Source organism: Genypterus blacodes, unplaced genomic scaffold (assembly GCF_046128005.1).
Source record: "Genypterus blacodes isolate CSIRO-AG114 ecotype Tasmania unplaced genomic scaffold, CSIRO-AGI_Gbla_v1 ptg000647l_1, whole genome shotgun sequence".
In the NCBI taxonomy this organism is placed as follows: Eukaryota; Metazoa; Chordata; class Actinopteri; order Ophidiiformes; family Ophidiidae; genus Genypterus; species Genypterus blacodes.
The window spans coordinates 15,001-27,765 of record NW_027467356.1 but is presented as its reverse complement, the minus strand read 5'-3'; the positions used below and the strand labels follow the sequence as shown (position 1 = coordinate 27,765).

At 51.9% G+C, this 12,765-nt stretch overlaps 2 protein-coding genes across 3 annotated transcripts in view; both read right to left on the bottom strand.

The window, feature by feature from the left end:
* Positions 1-8,363: 8,363 nt before the first annotated feature.
* Positions 8,364-9,848, bottom strand: LOC142990671 (alpha-2B adrenergic receptor). Of its 2 annotated transcripts, XM_076140521.1 has the most exons (2): positions 8,884-9,848; positions 8,364-8,763 (listed from the first exon to the last, which is right to left on the bottom strand). In XM_076140521.1, exons 1-2 carry the CDS (start codon positions 9,846-9,848, stop codon positions 8,460-8,462), a joined length of 1,269 nt encoding a protein of 422 aa, XP_075996636.1. In that variant the 3' UTR covers positions 8,364-8,459. The 2 variants fall into 2 exon arrangements, with proteins under 2 accessions (XP_075996636.1, XP_075996635.1); XM_076140520.1 differs by having other exon boundaries at positions 8,364-9,848.
* Positions 9,849-10,657: 809 nt separating this feature from the next.
* LOC142990670 (low choriolytic enzyme) overlaps positions 10,658-12,765 on the bottom strand; it is a 2,343-nt gene continuing 235 nt past the window's right edge. The window contains exons 2-10 of the mRNA XM_076140519.1: positions 12,589-12,621; positions 12,419-12,484; positions 12,284-12,333; positions 11,988-12,057; positions 11,537-11,651; positions 11,220-11,392; positions 11,073-11,154; positions 10,879-11,000; positions 10,658-10,801 (exon numbers count right to left, since the gene is read on the bottom strand). Coding sequence (XP_075996634.1) covers positions 10,746-10,801; positions 10,879-11,000; positions 11,073-11,154; positions 11,220-11,392; positions 11,537-11,651; positions 11,988-12,057; positions 12,284-12,333; positions 12,419-12,484; positions 12,589-12,621 — 767 coding nt within the window. The 3' untranslated portion in view covers positions 10,658-10,745. The remainder of the gene's footprint in view (positions 10,802-10,878; positions 11,001-11,072; positions 11,155-11,219; positions 11,393-11,536; positions 11,652-11,987; positions 12,058-12,283; positions 12,334-12,418; positions 12,485-12,588; positions 12,622-12,765) is intronic.

Below are 12,765 nucleotides of genomic sequence, written 5' to 3'. Positions count from 1 at the left end.
TCTCATCAGTCCGTCTCCCTCTGGGGGACGGAGACGTCCACTCGCTTCTCCCACAACATCAATCTCACTTGGAAGAGATCAACGCGATTAAAGGGAGATGAGTATCACATCCAGGAAGAGTGGTGTTACTGTGTGTGTGTGTGTGTGTGTGTGTGTGTGTGTGTGTGTGTGTGTGTGCAGCGATCATGACCTCAATCAAACTCAATCAATGCAGTCGGCTGATCACCTTGGTAAATACAACTGATTGAAATGAATGAATCATATTTCCTTTGGTCACATATGAGCAGATCTGTTCCAGGCCGGTGTGTGTGTGTGTGCGTGTGTGTGTGTGTGTGGCTCAGCACCTTCTCACTTTAACACTGCAGTAGTGTGTTTGTCTCTGCAGCCATCTTTCCTTTCATCAGGCCACCGGCTGACAAACACACAAACTCAACCTGCCAGAGATCCAGAACCTGCTGCAGCCGCACCAGAACCCCAGACCTCCTGGCCCCTAGACCTCCTGGCCTCCTGGCCTCCAGACCTCCTGGCCCCACCTCACCCACGCTGGTCTCCGGTCCAAAGCCAGAGTGCAGAGGAGCATCGATGCTCTCAGCCTCATCTCCCTCCTCCCCCGCACATCCGCCAGCGTTCCACTTTAAAACCTGTTTGTTTAAACTTCTCCTCTCTGAGAGGATCCAGCTGAGGCGTGCCAGCTGAGACTAGGGACTGACCCACAATGCACTGCAGGGGTCAGACACCAGCAGGCCTGAGAGGTGACCTGAGACGGCATGGAGCATGGACTCACACACACGTAAACAGCAGAACAGGAGTGTTTCATGGGCTCAGTGTGTGTGTTCGGTGTGTGTGTGTGTGTGTGTGTGTGTGTGTGTGTGTGTGTGTGCAGGTGTGTGTGTGTGTGTGTCTCTATCTGCAGCCTCTGAGCCAGACTGGAGCCTCAGCTAATCAGATTCTCTAAACAATGGAAGAAAGAGCTGCTGGTCATTTTTCATTCTCTCCTCTTCCTCCTCCTCTTCCTCTTCTCTCCTAGTATGGGAGCAGATAAATAGAGGGGCTGTAAAGGCAGAGCGGCACTGAGCGACAGCTCGGCCAGCTCCTCTGTAAACAATAAGCAGTTAAAACCATTTCACCGCTCAAGTGCTGCCTCCTTTGAGCCAAACAGATGAGATCTGAACAGACAGGAAGCATTCAGCTCCATGTGGGCTCCAAGGGACCAACCGGTCATTCAGTCTGAATAAAACATCACCGCTACCATTTTTTATTTAAAGCTTTCTGTGTAGATTTCACAATTTTGTCTCACTGGTAACTGTGAACACACACACACACACACACACACACACACACACACACACACACACAGACACACACAGACACACACAGACACACACAGACACGCACGCGCACGCACGCACGCACGCACCCACACGAACGCACGCACGCACACACACACACACACACGCACACACACACATACACACACACACACACACACACACACACACACGCACGCACACACACACAGGCACACACACACACACACGCACACACACGCACGCACACACACACACGCACACACACACACACACACACACACACACACACACACGCACACACACACACACACACACACACACACACACACACACACACACACACAGTATGCTTACATGCTGCTGCAGCCAGAGAGCTGAGACCAGGAGGATCCAGATCCACAGATTCTCTCTCTTATCTTCTCTATCTTCTCTCAGCTTCATCTTCTCTCATTGTTTCCTGTTCTCTTCCTCTGGTCTTCACTTCCTGTCTGCCCGCCCTGATGAGTCCCACCTGTTCCTCCCTTGTTCTCTGATCTTCAGCCTGTGGTCTCTTTGCTCTCTGGGTTCTGGCTCATGTGAGGACAGAACCTGGTGTCCTCAGAGCCACCAGACCTCTCCTCTTCCTCACTAAACTGGCCGCTCCCTCTCAGCTGTGGCACAGGAAGCTGCGTCCCTGCTGCAGTCCGTCCCTTTATGAGAGCGGAGGCATCGTGACTCAGTGAGCTGTGATTGAAGGTGTTAATACCATGAGTCTCCTCTGTAAAGCTTTAATGACCTCCTTTAACACCGCACATGAGGTCAGCGGCGAGCTCGTCTCAGCGTCTCTGCCTGTGTGCGGCGGGCGAGCGAGGGCGAGCGAGGGGGGCGTGCAGATAAACACAGACCTAACACGGCGACCTGGCTGAATAAACGAACACGTGGACATGAAGTCTTCACAGAGCTGCAGTCACACGCCTGAGTCTCTGCAGCTCTAAGCAGCTGCAGCTCATTATGAATAATGTAGCCGTGGTTACAGAGGGAGAGCAGATCAAACCTCCTTCACCCTGAAGTTAATAAGGAATATCTCACCACTGATGGATCCTCTGGGCACTTTGTTCTACTTAGACTCTTTAATACAGAACACACACAAAGCTCTGTGACTGGAGACTGAAGCAGCTGAAGAAGAAGAAGAAGAAGAAGAAGAAGAAGAAGAAGAAGAAGCAGGAAGTGAACTCTCTGATGAACTCTCAGCTGATCATGTTCAGTGTATGGCCTTTGTTTAGGCAAAAGGGCAGTGACCCGACTAATCCAGCTCACATTGTGCCAGGCACCGTTGCCATGGAGACTGAGGTGGTCTCCTCCAGTCCCAGGTCCAGGTCCAGGTGGGGCCTGGTGGTCTCTCCCTGGTTGGTTCCCTCAGGTCATCAGTCTGACGCTCAGATGAGTGAACTCTTTGTTTGGAGGAAAGTTTCCCTGAGCTTTGATGATCAGGCGGCTTAAAGAGAAATGCAGAATCCTCACCTTCATCTCTAAAGACACTGCACTCTTCCTCATCTCATCTCCATGGAAGCAGCGATGACTGACAGCTCCCCCCTCACACACACACACACACACACACCCACCCCTGCTTTTCACAGCTCCGTCCAGCAGGCGGGCATCGATCCCACACCTCCCGCTCTCTCCCTCCTCACCTCTGCCCTCCTCCTCCTCGCTCTGTGGTGGCAGACTACACACTCCAGTTTGAGGAGGAGGTGGAGGAGGGGGAGCAGGAAGAGGAGGAGGAGGAGGAGGAGGAGGAGGAGGAGGTCTGTAAAGTTCAGGCGTGTTGCCTCAGTGTTTCCTGAGGACATAAGTCAGGATGAGCAGCAGAGTGTGTGTGTGTGTGTTGAGAGACAGGTGTGTGTGTGTGCGTGTGTGTGTGTGTGTGTGTGTGTGTGTGTGTGTGTGTGTGTGTGTGTGTGTGAGTCAGACTGATCAGCCTGCAGGTCTGGATGGACCCTCATGGATCCATGTTGTTGTTTCTTCTTCTACAGCACAGAGAGAGAAGTTATGCCCTTCACAATAAAAGCTCAGCCTCTCTCCTTGGATTATTCTAAATGTATTTTCTTCCAATACTTTTGTCTTCAGTTTGATGTGATTCTGTGTGTGTGTGTGTGTGTGTGTGTGTGTGTGTGTGTGTGTGTGTGTGTGTGTGTGTGTGTGTGTGTGTGTGTGTGTGTGCTTTGACCTTTGCTCTGAGGCTGCAGCTCTCTGGCTCACACACTGATTCACACTGAGAGGCGCAGAGACGGTGAGATAAGTGACCCTGCATGCAGAGGAAGAGGAAGAGGAAGAGAGACTTCAGCCCTGTCTGCAGCTTCCTCAGGCTGATCCATGATCCTAAGTGACTGAGCGCTCAGGTGAGGAAGGAGGAAGATTTGTTTTATGATGGCAGCTTAATAATGAGCAGAGGAGGAGCTGAGGAGGAGGAGGGTGATGAAGAGCGATGGGCCTCACTCAGTGCTCAGTGCTCTCTCTCTCTCTCTCTCTCGCCCTCTCTCTCTCTCAGTAATGGACGATCTTCAGCCTCGTCTCTCACGTTGAGTGAATATCGCCCGTTTTTCATAAATTTGCTCTCCGGCTCGTCTCCCAGCAGGAGCATGATGTCATAACTCAGCTCACACGGGGCGGCGCTGAGTTCGTCTCGCTGAGTTCTGATGAGGTTCTGTGTTTACATCAAGCCCGTTTAGGAGGCCAGTGATTCAGAACAGTGAGGCTCTGACTGCAGCGCCGCCTCAGCACGCCGCCTCTAATGCAGTCAGAGTGAGAGCCGAGCGGCGCCGCCATCAAGTTGGACCTCATGTAAACAAATCATGTTAATGAGGCGGAGCTCATAATCACAGGGAGATGAGGAGCGGCCCCTGCTGAGAGACAGGTGTGTGTGTGTGTGTGTGATCTCAACATCACATCATGCAGTCATGAGAAACTGACTGACTGATTGATTGATTGCAGCTGGTTTGTGTCAGACTTGAATAAATGATTGATGAACATGTTGTCTGTGTGTGTTTGAGGAGGAGGCGTCATCGTGTCATCGTTTCCTCCGGCTCGTCTGAGGGGGAGGCAGTGGCTCAGTGGGTAGTGCTTCCGCTTGGGAACTGGAGGGTCGCCGGTTCGAGTCCCTGCCAAGGTGCCCCTGAGCCTGAGCAAGGCACCGAACCCTCAATTGCTCCCCCCTCTGCATAGGGTGGTAATGTAATGTAAGTTGCTTTGGATAAAAGCGTCTGCCAAATGCTCGTAATGTAATGTCTTTACTAATCACTTATTGATTTCATATCTTCATTTGATTAACGTGATGTGATCAATCAGCGGCTGAGCTGCAGAGTTTATGACTGTGTTTATCTGCTGCACTGGCATTAATGAATTCATACGCTGCATCACACACACGCACGCAAACACACACACGCATGCGCACACACACACACGCGTACACACACACACACACAGGCAAGCACACACACACCACAAAACATCAATAAATCACTGTGGATCAAATAAAGTCTCAAAAATGTAAAGATAGAGAGAAAAGAAATGGAATGAATAAAACACCACAATAACAAACAATGACATCATCTGGAGGGACAGAGCAAATAACCCACGAGGGGGAGAGAGTGTGTGAGAGAGAAAGTGTTTCAGAGGCTGTGTGTGTGTGTGTGTGTGTGTGTGTGTGTGTGTGTGTGTGTGTGTGTGTGTGTAATGTATTCCCTCATTACTCAGTGAAGTCTGTCAGCTGTGTGAAGAGGTAAATAAGTCATTTTGGTTTCTGATGTTGCTGAGTTCAGCACATAAACACGGATAAAACAGTGTGTGTGTGTGTGTGTGTGTGTGTGTGTGTGTGTGTGTGTGTGAGGTGATGGACTGAGAGACGATAAAACAAGTCATAAAACAGAACTTCCTCCGCAGGCCTCCTGACAGGCTCCGCCTCCACAGCGCCCCCACTGGCAGCCGGCCCACGCTCACGCTCACTTCCTGACTCACACAGGAGACGCCACTCGCTCGTGTTCATGCGTGATAATGAATAACATCACTGTGTGTGTTTCCATAACAACGACAAAAACCACCAACATGTGCAGGTGAAGGAACACGAGTCACCGATCAAACCTCAGGAAACCATGCCGGCCATGATGGCGCCTGCAGCACCTTCTCTACGCTGGACAAGAGCTGCAGTGAGGAACAATAGATGAATGAATGGGGGGCGTGGGCGGCGTGGGGGCGCTCTAATGGCGAGAAGAAAGGAGCGAGGAGCTAAGGATTCCACCGTGAGACCACCAGAGACCCCAGAGACCACCAGAGACCCCAGAGACCCCTTCATGGACAGTTATTACCCCCTTTCCATTAGTCTAGTGCTAGAGCGCCACTCAGTTGACAGTCAGTGTTATGATCTTTAAATCTGGGAACCTGGAAGTCCACTTAATCATCCAGTTTTCATATGCATGTGTGTGTGAGTGTGTGAGTGTGTGTGCATGTGTGTGTGAGTGTGTGTGTGAGTGTGTGTGTGCAGGTGTGCATGTGTGTGTGTGTGTGTGTGTGTGTGTGTGTGTGTGTGTGTGTGTGTACCTCTGCTTTCATCAGATCATCTCAGACATTTGTGATGTGTGTGTTGTGTGTTTTATCTGGAGGAATGAGACGAGGTGTGTTTGATGACATTTCCTGTCCCTTCATGATGAATCTGCCCCCCCCCCCCCTGCCCCCCCGGTGTCTCTGACCTTAAGAGGACTTTTATTTTCTTCATCTTCTTCTCTGAAATCGAAAATTAATCACGTCATCATGCTAATGCCTTCTGTCCTGATTATAGTGTGACAAAGTGCGTGTGTGTGTGTGTGTGTGTGTGTGTTTGTGAGTTGGGGTGGGGGGGGTTACAAGTTGTGTGTGTGTGGGGGGTGTCTGCTCTGTAGGTGTGAGCACATAAATATGAAGTGTGTGTGTGTGTGTGGCTCGTTCCTGCAGGAAGCACAGCGTACAGTGTTCATGGTTCTGATGTGCGTGTGTGTGTGTGTGTGTGTGTGTGTGTGTGTGTGTGTGTGTGTGTGTGTGGCCTCTCCTGTCTAATGGTGCTGAGTCACAGCGACTCTTGGACGGTGGTTGCGTCTCTAATGGTTCAGTGTTTGTGTAAAAGACTCTCCGACTCTGTGTCTCTGTGTGTCAGACAGGTGGTTTACAGAGACCAGGACCCTGAGCCTCGTAAAGTGTGAGTGCAGCTGCAGCGTCTGACACTGAGACAGCAGAGTGACACAGAGAGGAGAAGGTCTGAAGGTCAGAAGGTCAGAAGGGCTGAAGGTCAGGAGGTCTGAAGGTCTGAAGGTCTGGAGGTCAGAAGGTCTGGAGGTCTGGCGGTCTGAAGGTCTGAAGGTCAGGAGGTCTGAAGGTCTGAAGGTCAGGAGGTCTGAAGGTCTGAAGGTCAGGAGGTCTGAAGGTCTGAAGGTCAGGAGGTCTGAAGGTCAGAAGGTCTGAAGGTCAGGAGGTCTGAAGGTCAGGAGGTCTGAAGGTCTGAAGGTCAGGAGGTCTGAAGGTCAGAAGGTCTGAAGGTCAGAAGGTGATCATGGAGCTCCAGCACGTCTCTGTTTCTGCTGCAGAGCTTTTCTCTTCTGTTCCACAGAGAAGAAGACAAAGGGACAGACAGGAGTGGAGACCATGTGAGACCTGCAGACCCTCCTGCTCCAGGTGGAGGGAGGACTTTGACCTTCAGCCGTGTGGACAAAGGGCCGACCCTGGGCGCTCTGCCAGCCGCCGCTTTAGATTCAATTCTAGAGCGGCGTTCAAAGACCTACACAGGGTTCAGAGGTGAGGTTAATGGATTAGTGTGTGTGTGTGTGTGTGTGTGTGTGTGTGTGTGTGTGTGTGTGTGTGTGTGTGTGTGTGTGTGTGTGTGTGTCCACTCTCATCCTGTTTGTCTCCGTGGTGATGTGGTCTGACATTTCACCGTGTCACTGCAGACCCCCGAGCACAACTCCCACTTTCTAACACGATAAAGACAATTGGATTAACACACACACACACACACACACACACACACACACACACACACACACACACACACACACACACACACACACACACACACACACACACACACACACACACTTCAGAGGGTTAACCTGTGTACATCACAGCTACAAGCTTCAAGCTAGTGCAGCTCCTCTACATACAATACTTACAAAGCCAAACAACCAGAGCCTGTGCTTTTCAAAATAAAAGCTTCCACACAGACAGGAAGTAGAGTGATAATAAATAATTACAATTTAAACTCATCTTCCTCTTTGACGCTTCCTGTCTCCTTGGCTGGGGGGTTGTGTGAGGTCATGTGAGATTACAGGAGAAGCTGCTGCCCCCTGCAGGCCCATAGAGGACGAGCGTACAGCGAGGAAACGCACGCAGACTCTACACGCCATGTTTACATGCCACATCCTCCATCACCACCATGTGTGTGCGTGTTTGTGTGTGTGTGTGTTTGCTGCACAGACTCTGGGACACAAAGCAGCGATGCCAAATTGTCTGATTTTATTAATCAGTCAGAGCTCTGATTCACAAATCCTTTCAAAATAAAAGCACAGCACAGGCAGAGATTACTGCAGTAAATATAAGAAACAAAGTTCATGAACCACACACACACACACACACACACACACACACACACACACACACACACACACACACACACACACACACACACACACACACACACACACACACACACACACACACACACACACACACACACTCTCTTTTCAGTGATTCGCCATCAATGTTGCATCTAAGAATCTCCTTCACCTCTGAGTGTTCCTCTGTCAGTGTGTAGATGTTGTGCGTCTCTTCAGGTCTGTAGGTCTCTGATGGACCCTACAGCACAAAAATAGAAGTTCTGCCCTCCACAATAAAAGCTCAGTGTATCTCCTGGACTCACTATCTGTGTTATGATGTCATGATCATGATGTCACTGTGCACAAACATCTGCAGAGTGAGACGCTGAGAGAGGAATAGAGTTCAGAGAAGGAAGCAGATCATCTGGATCAGTAAGTTAATGTTAAGTTAAGTGTACAGGAAAATCAAATCATTGTGGAAATTTAAGAACTCTGATGCTTCAAACCTTTAAAGAAAGAATCAAAACAGATTTACACGAGTGTGCAGACGCCCGGTCTAGAAGAAGGTCCCCTTGGTGTCCCTGCACAGGATCCTCTTGAAGGCCTTCCTGAAGTCCTGGTTGAAGATGGTGTAGATGACGGGGTTCAGGCAGGAGTTGCAGTAACCGATCCAGAAGAAGAACTTAAATAAAGGCGGTGGAATGCTGCAGGTCTCAGGACAGACCGCCTGCAGCGAGTAGGAGAAGAAGAAGGGGAACCAGCAGATGACGAACACTCCCATCACCACCGCCAGGACGAAGGTGAAGCGCTTCTCCCGGTTCACCATTGCCTTACGTCGAGACATGGGTGTGGCCTGCAGCCTGACCCCGCCCTCAGACACCAGCGTGGTTCCGGAGGGCGTGGCCACGGTGCTCTTGTACCTGCAGGCCAGGCGCTGAACCCGACCTTTGAACCCTCCGCTCGGGGACAATTCCACCTGCTCGTCTGTCTTGTCCGTGTCTTCCTGTCCTTGGGCGGCGGCGGGGACAACTCCTCCTTCCTCCATTTCGGCCTCAGAGCTGGAGGAGTGGCTGTGCCGCCCTCTCCGGTCCTCCTGCTGCTTTTCTGAACCTGAGGTTTTCTCCAGAACCTTCTCCTCCAGGCCTGCAGGCTTTGTGCCTTGCTCTCCGTTCTGCTGCGGCGGCTCGTGGGCTCCGACTCCAGCGTTCCCCGACAGCTTCTTACCCTCGTCTCTGGCGGGGCAACGTGTGTGTTTCTTTGCGATCTGATAGATCCTCACGTAGACCAGGATCATGATGACGCAGGGGGCGAAGAAGGAGCCGATGGTGGAGTACAGGATGTACCAGCGCTCGCTGTTCAGCTCGCACACGTCCGCTCCTCCCTCGCTCTTATCCAGGGAGAGCAGAGGAGGGAAGGAGATGACGGCAGAGATCAGCCACACCACGATGATGGCCGCCTTGATGCGCGAGGGCGTGCGTTTGGGGCCGTAGGAGACGGGCTGAGAGATGGACAGGTAGCGGTCCAGGGCCACTGCGCACAGGTGGACGATGGAGGAAGTGCAGAACAGAACGTCCAGAGCCAAGTAGATCTCACACCAGACAGAGCTGAAGGCCCAGAAGCCCTGCAGCTCGTTGGCCAGCGAGAAGGGGATGATGAGCGTGGCCACTAAAATGTCTGCCGCCGCCAAGGACACCAGGAAGAGATTCTGAGGGCCCCTCAGAGACCTGGAGGTCAGCACGGCCATGATGACCAGGATGTTTCCCACGATGGTGGAGATCATCATGAAGGTGATGGAGATGGCGAAGGCGGCGGTGGCCTGCGGGGAGTAAGGGGGCGGCTCGGCGGCACTCCGGTTGCACGGTTTGGATCCTGAGATGAAGCTGTGGTTCCTGTTGGGGAGTCGGGACAGATCGGAGAGGCAGGACGAGGATAGAGCGGCTGCCATGACGACGGCAGCGAGTCAGTCGTCGCTCAGGACGATAAAGTTTGACTGAGAGGCAGAAACAGGACGATGTGATCATAAACCATCAGGAGGCTCAGAGTGATGAAGAAGAGGAGGAGGAAGAGCTGCGAGGAGGAGAAGAGGAGGAATGAAGCATCGCTGCATCATCAGAACTTAAATATCAGACAAATTAAAACAATCTAAGTTATTAAATCACTTTAAAAACGAAACTAACATTTAATAAATAAATGAATGAAACAGTAAAGAGATGGATGGACTCACTGGACTCACGGGTTCGATCCGCTCCGTCCGTCTCGCGCTGCTCTGATCTGACAGAGGCACCGGAGGTTCGGTCCGAATCACGCGCAGCACTTTGACCCGCAAACAGCGCGCGCTTCTGAGCGCAGAAGAACTTTACAGGAATCCTGGAATATTCTAAGAACCGAACCGAGCCGGAGAGTTCCGGTGATCCCGCTCCGCTCGCTGCTGCGCGGAGCCGCTGGAGGGACGAGGACGCGCTTCACACACACGCACGCGCGCGCACACACGCACGCGCACACACGCACGCGCAGGTATTAAACTGCTTCACTTCCTCGCGATTCCCATTTTTTATAGATTTCTTGAGTTACATTGGAAAAAAAATTACGCGACATTGAACATTTTATTTTCATATCGTGGAAACTTCATTTAGTTCTAGGTTCGACGGTTTGGATTTAATCTTAGAAAACTGAAGAGATTCAGAGAGAAGCGCAGACGAGTCAGAACCATCTAAAGCTTTTATTCAGGTTCACTGTGACGCTGCTGCCCTCGTGTGGCCGCTATGAGCGCTGCAGGGAGCAGATGCTGCTGCAGTGCTCAGGCTCAGAGTCCCCCTGTGGTCCAGTCCCCCTGTGGTCCGGGTCAGCGGCAGTCCAGGTCCTCAGGGTCGTCCTGGTTGCTCATCAGGTTTTGAGGATCTGTCAGAATGGAGACACCAGTCAGCATTCCTACATTCCTAAAGTCTGGAGCCGTCAGCTGGGAGTCTGATCCGCACCACATTTGTAAAGGTGACGAACTCGCTGGATGTCCAGCATGGTCATGATCCTCCTCTGTCCCATGTCCTCGGCGTCACCCTTAGCGACAATGGTGGGAAGGTCGTTAGCTGAGAAGAAGCGTCTGCCAGAGAACAAGAGAGGTCAGAACAAAGCGTTTGACCTCAGCCGGCCTAGTTGCTCGGCGGTGCTTTACCTGCCGTAGTGCATGATGGAGTGCACGTCGTAAGGGAGACCGAACGTTTCGCCGTCTCGTATCTTGAAGTTCTTGTGCATTCCTGTAAGAGGCCACAGGTCAGCGGCTCGTCCAACGTGTCGGCCGGACGCACAGACGGGTCGTTACCTTTCATGATGTTATGGGTCAGGATGGTGATGTGGTTGTCCCGGTCGGCCCTGGTGTGTTCGTGGTGGAAGCCCAGGGCGTGGAGGATCTCGTGGCAGATGTTACCGGTGGAGCAGGGCGGTCCGATGAAGAGGGGCTGGGCTCCACCGATGGAGCCCACGTATGAAGAACAGCTGCAACACAACAACGTGGTTACAGGCGCACATGTGTTTAATGTGACTGTGCCAACGGGACCAAAGGGACCAGCCAGGGTCAAGGTCCAAATGTCACAGAATGGTGATGATGCAGCGTTTGATCTGTGTGGTTTGGTTCCATACCCGTAGCTGTAAGTGAAGCTCAGGTAGGTTGTCTCTGTGGTCCGAGGGGTGAAGGTCACACACGTGTCCTTAGACACCATGTTCATGGCAGACAGGATGTCCTCTCTCCTGTTGGCTGGAGGAAGAACAAACACTCAGGCGCTCGTCAAAGCAGCCAGCCAGCCAGCCAGCCAGCCAGCCAGCCAGCCAGCCAGCCAGCCAGCCAGCCAGCCAGCCAGCCAGCCAGCCAGCCAGCCAGCCAGCCAGCCAGCCAGCCAGCCAGCCAGCCAGCCAGCCAGCCACACACACACACACACACACACACACACACACACACACACACACACACACACACACACACACACACACACACACACACACACACACACACACACACACACACACACACACACACACACACACACACACACACACACACACACACACACACACACACACACACACAGCTGACCTAACTCAGGCATGATGAGGTACGGAATCTGCGTCGATGCCCACAGGTTTCCCATCGCATTCCTGTCAGACTACAGGGCAGAAACACAACACAGAGGTCAGATCGTTAGGAACCCTCCATCATACGGGCGCAATACAGGACAACGTCATACAGAAGCACAAACACAATAGAAGAACTGAGCCGCAAACTAGAAGCAGGAAGTATGTGGCAACATTTATGTAGAAGAAAAAAGCCATTTTCCCCAGCAGGCCAGTCAGAGGCGGTGGCACTGAAACATCACATTCACTTTCACTCACTGGGAGAATGGTGTCTCCTTCCACAAGAGCATAATCTGAGGACATGAGCTCTGGGGACAGAAGAAGACAACAAGGTCAAACAGCTGGCTCCTCCTCCTTCCTCTCTGCCGTCACTTCATCATCAGAGCAGTTTACCGTCTGCAGTCTCTGGGTTTGTCTCCATGTAGTGAAGAGCTTTCATGATCCACTTCTCATGATGCACTAAGAGACAAAACCACACATGACGACAGGACAGACTGCAGACAGAGACAGACTGCAGACAGACTGCAGACAGAGACAGACTGCAGACAGGCTGCTGGGCCTACCTGTGCTGGGCTCAGGTACAGGACTGCAGTTACCTGTATAGGAGATCAGAGAGAGGTGAAAGGTCAGCAGAGTATGAAAACACAGTAATAATTCCACACACATGCAGAGGGGACCAGAGGTCAGAGGTCATGTTAGGAGCCTAAAGGGAGCAGAGACAGATGAGGTCTGGTGTCTCA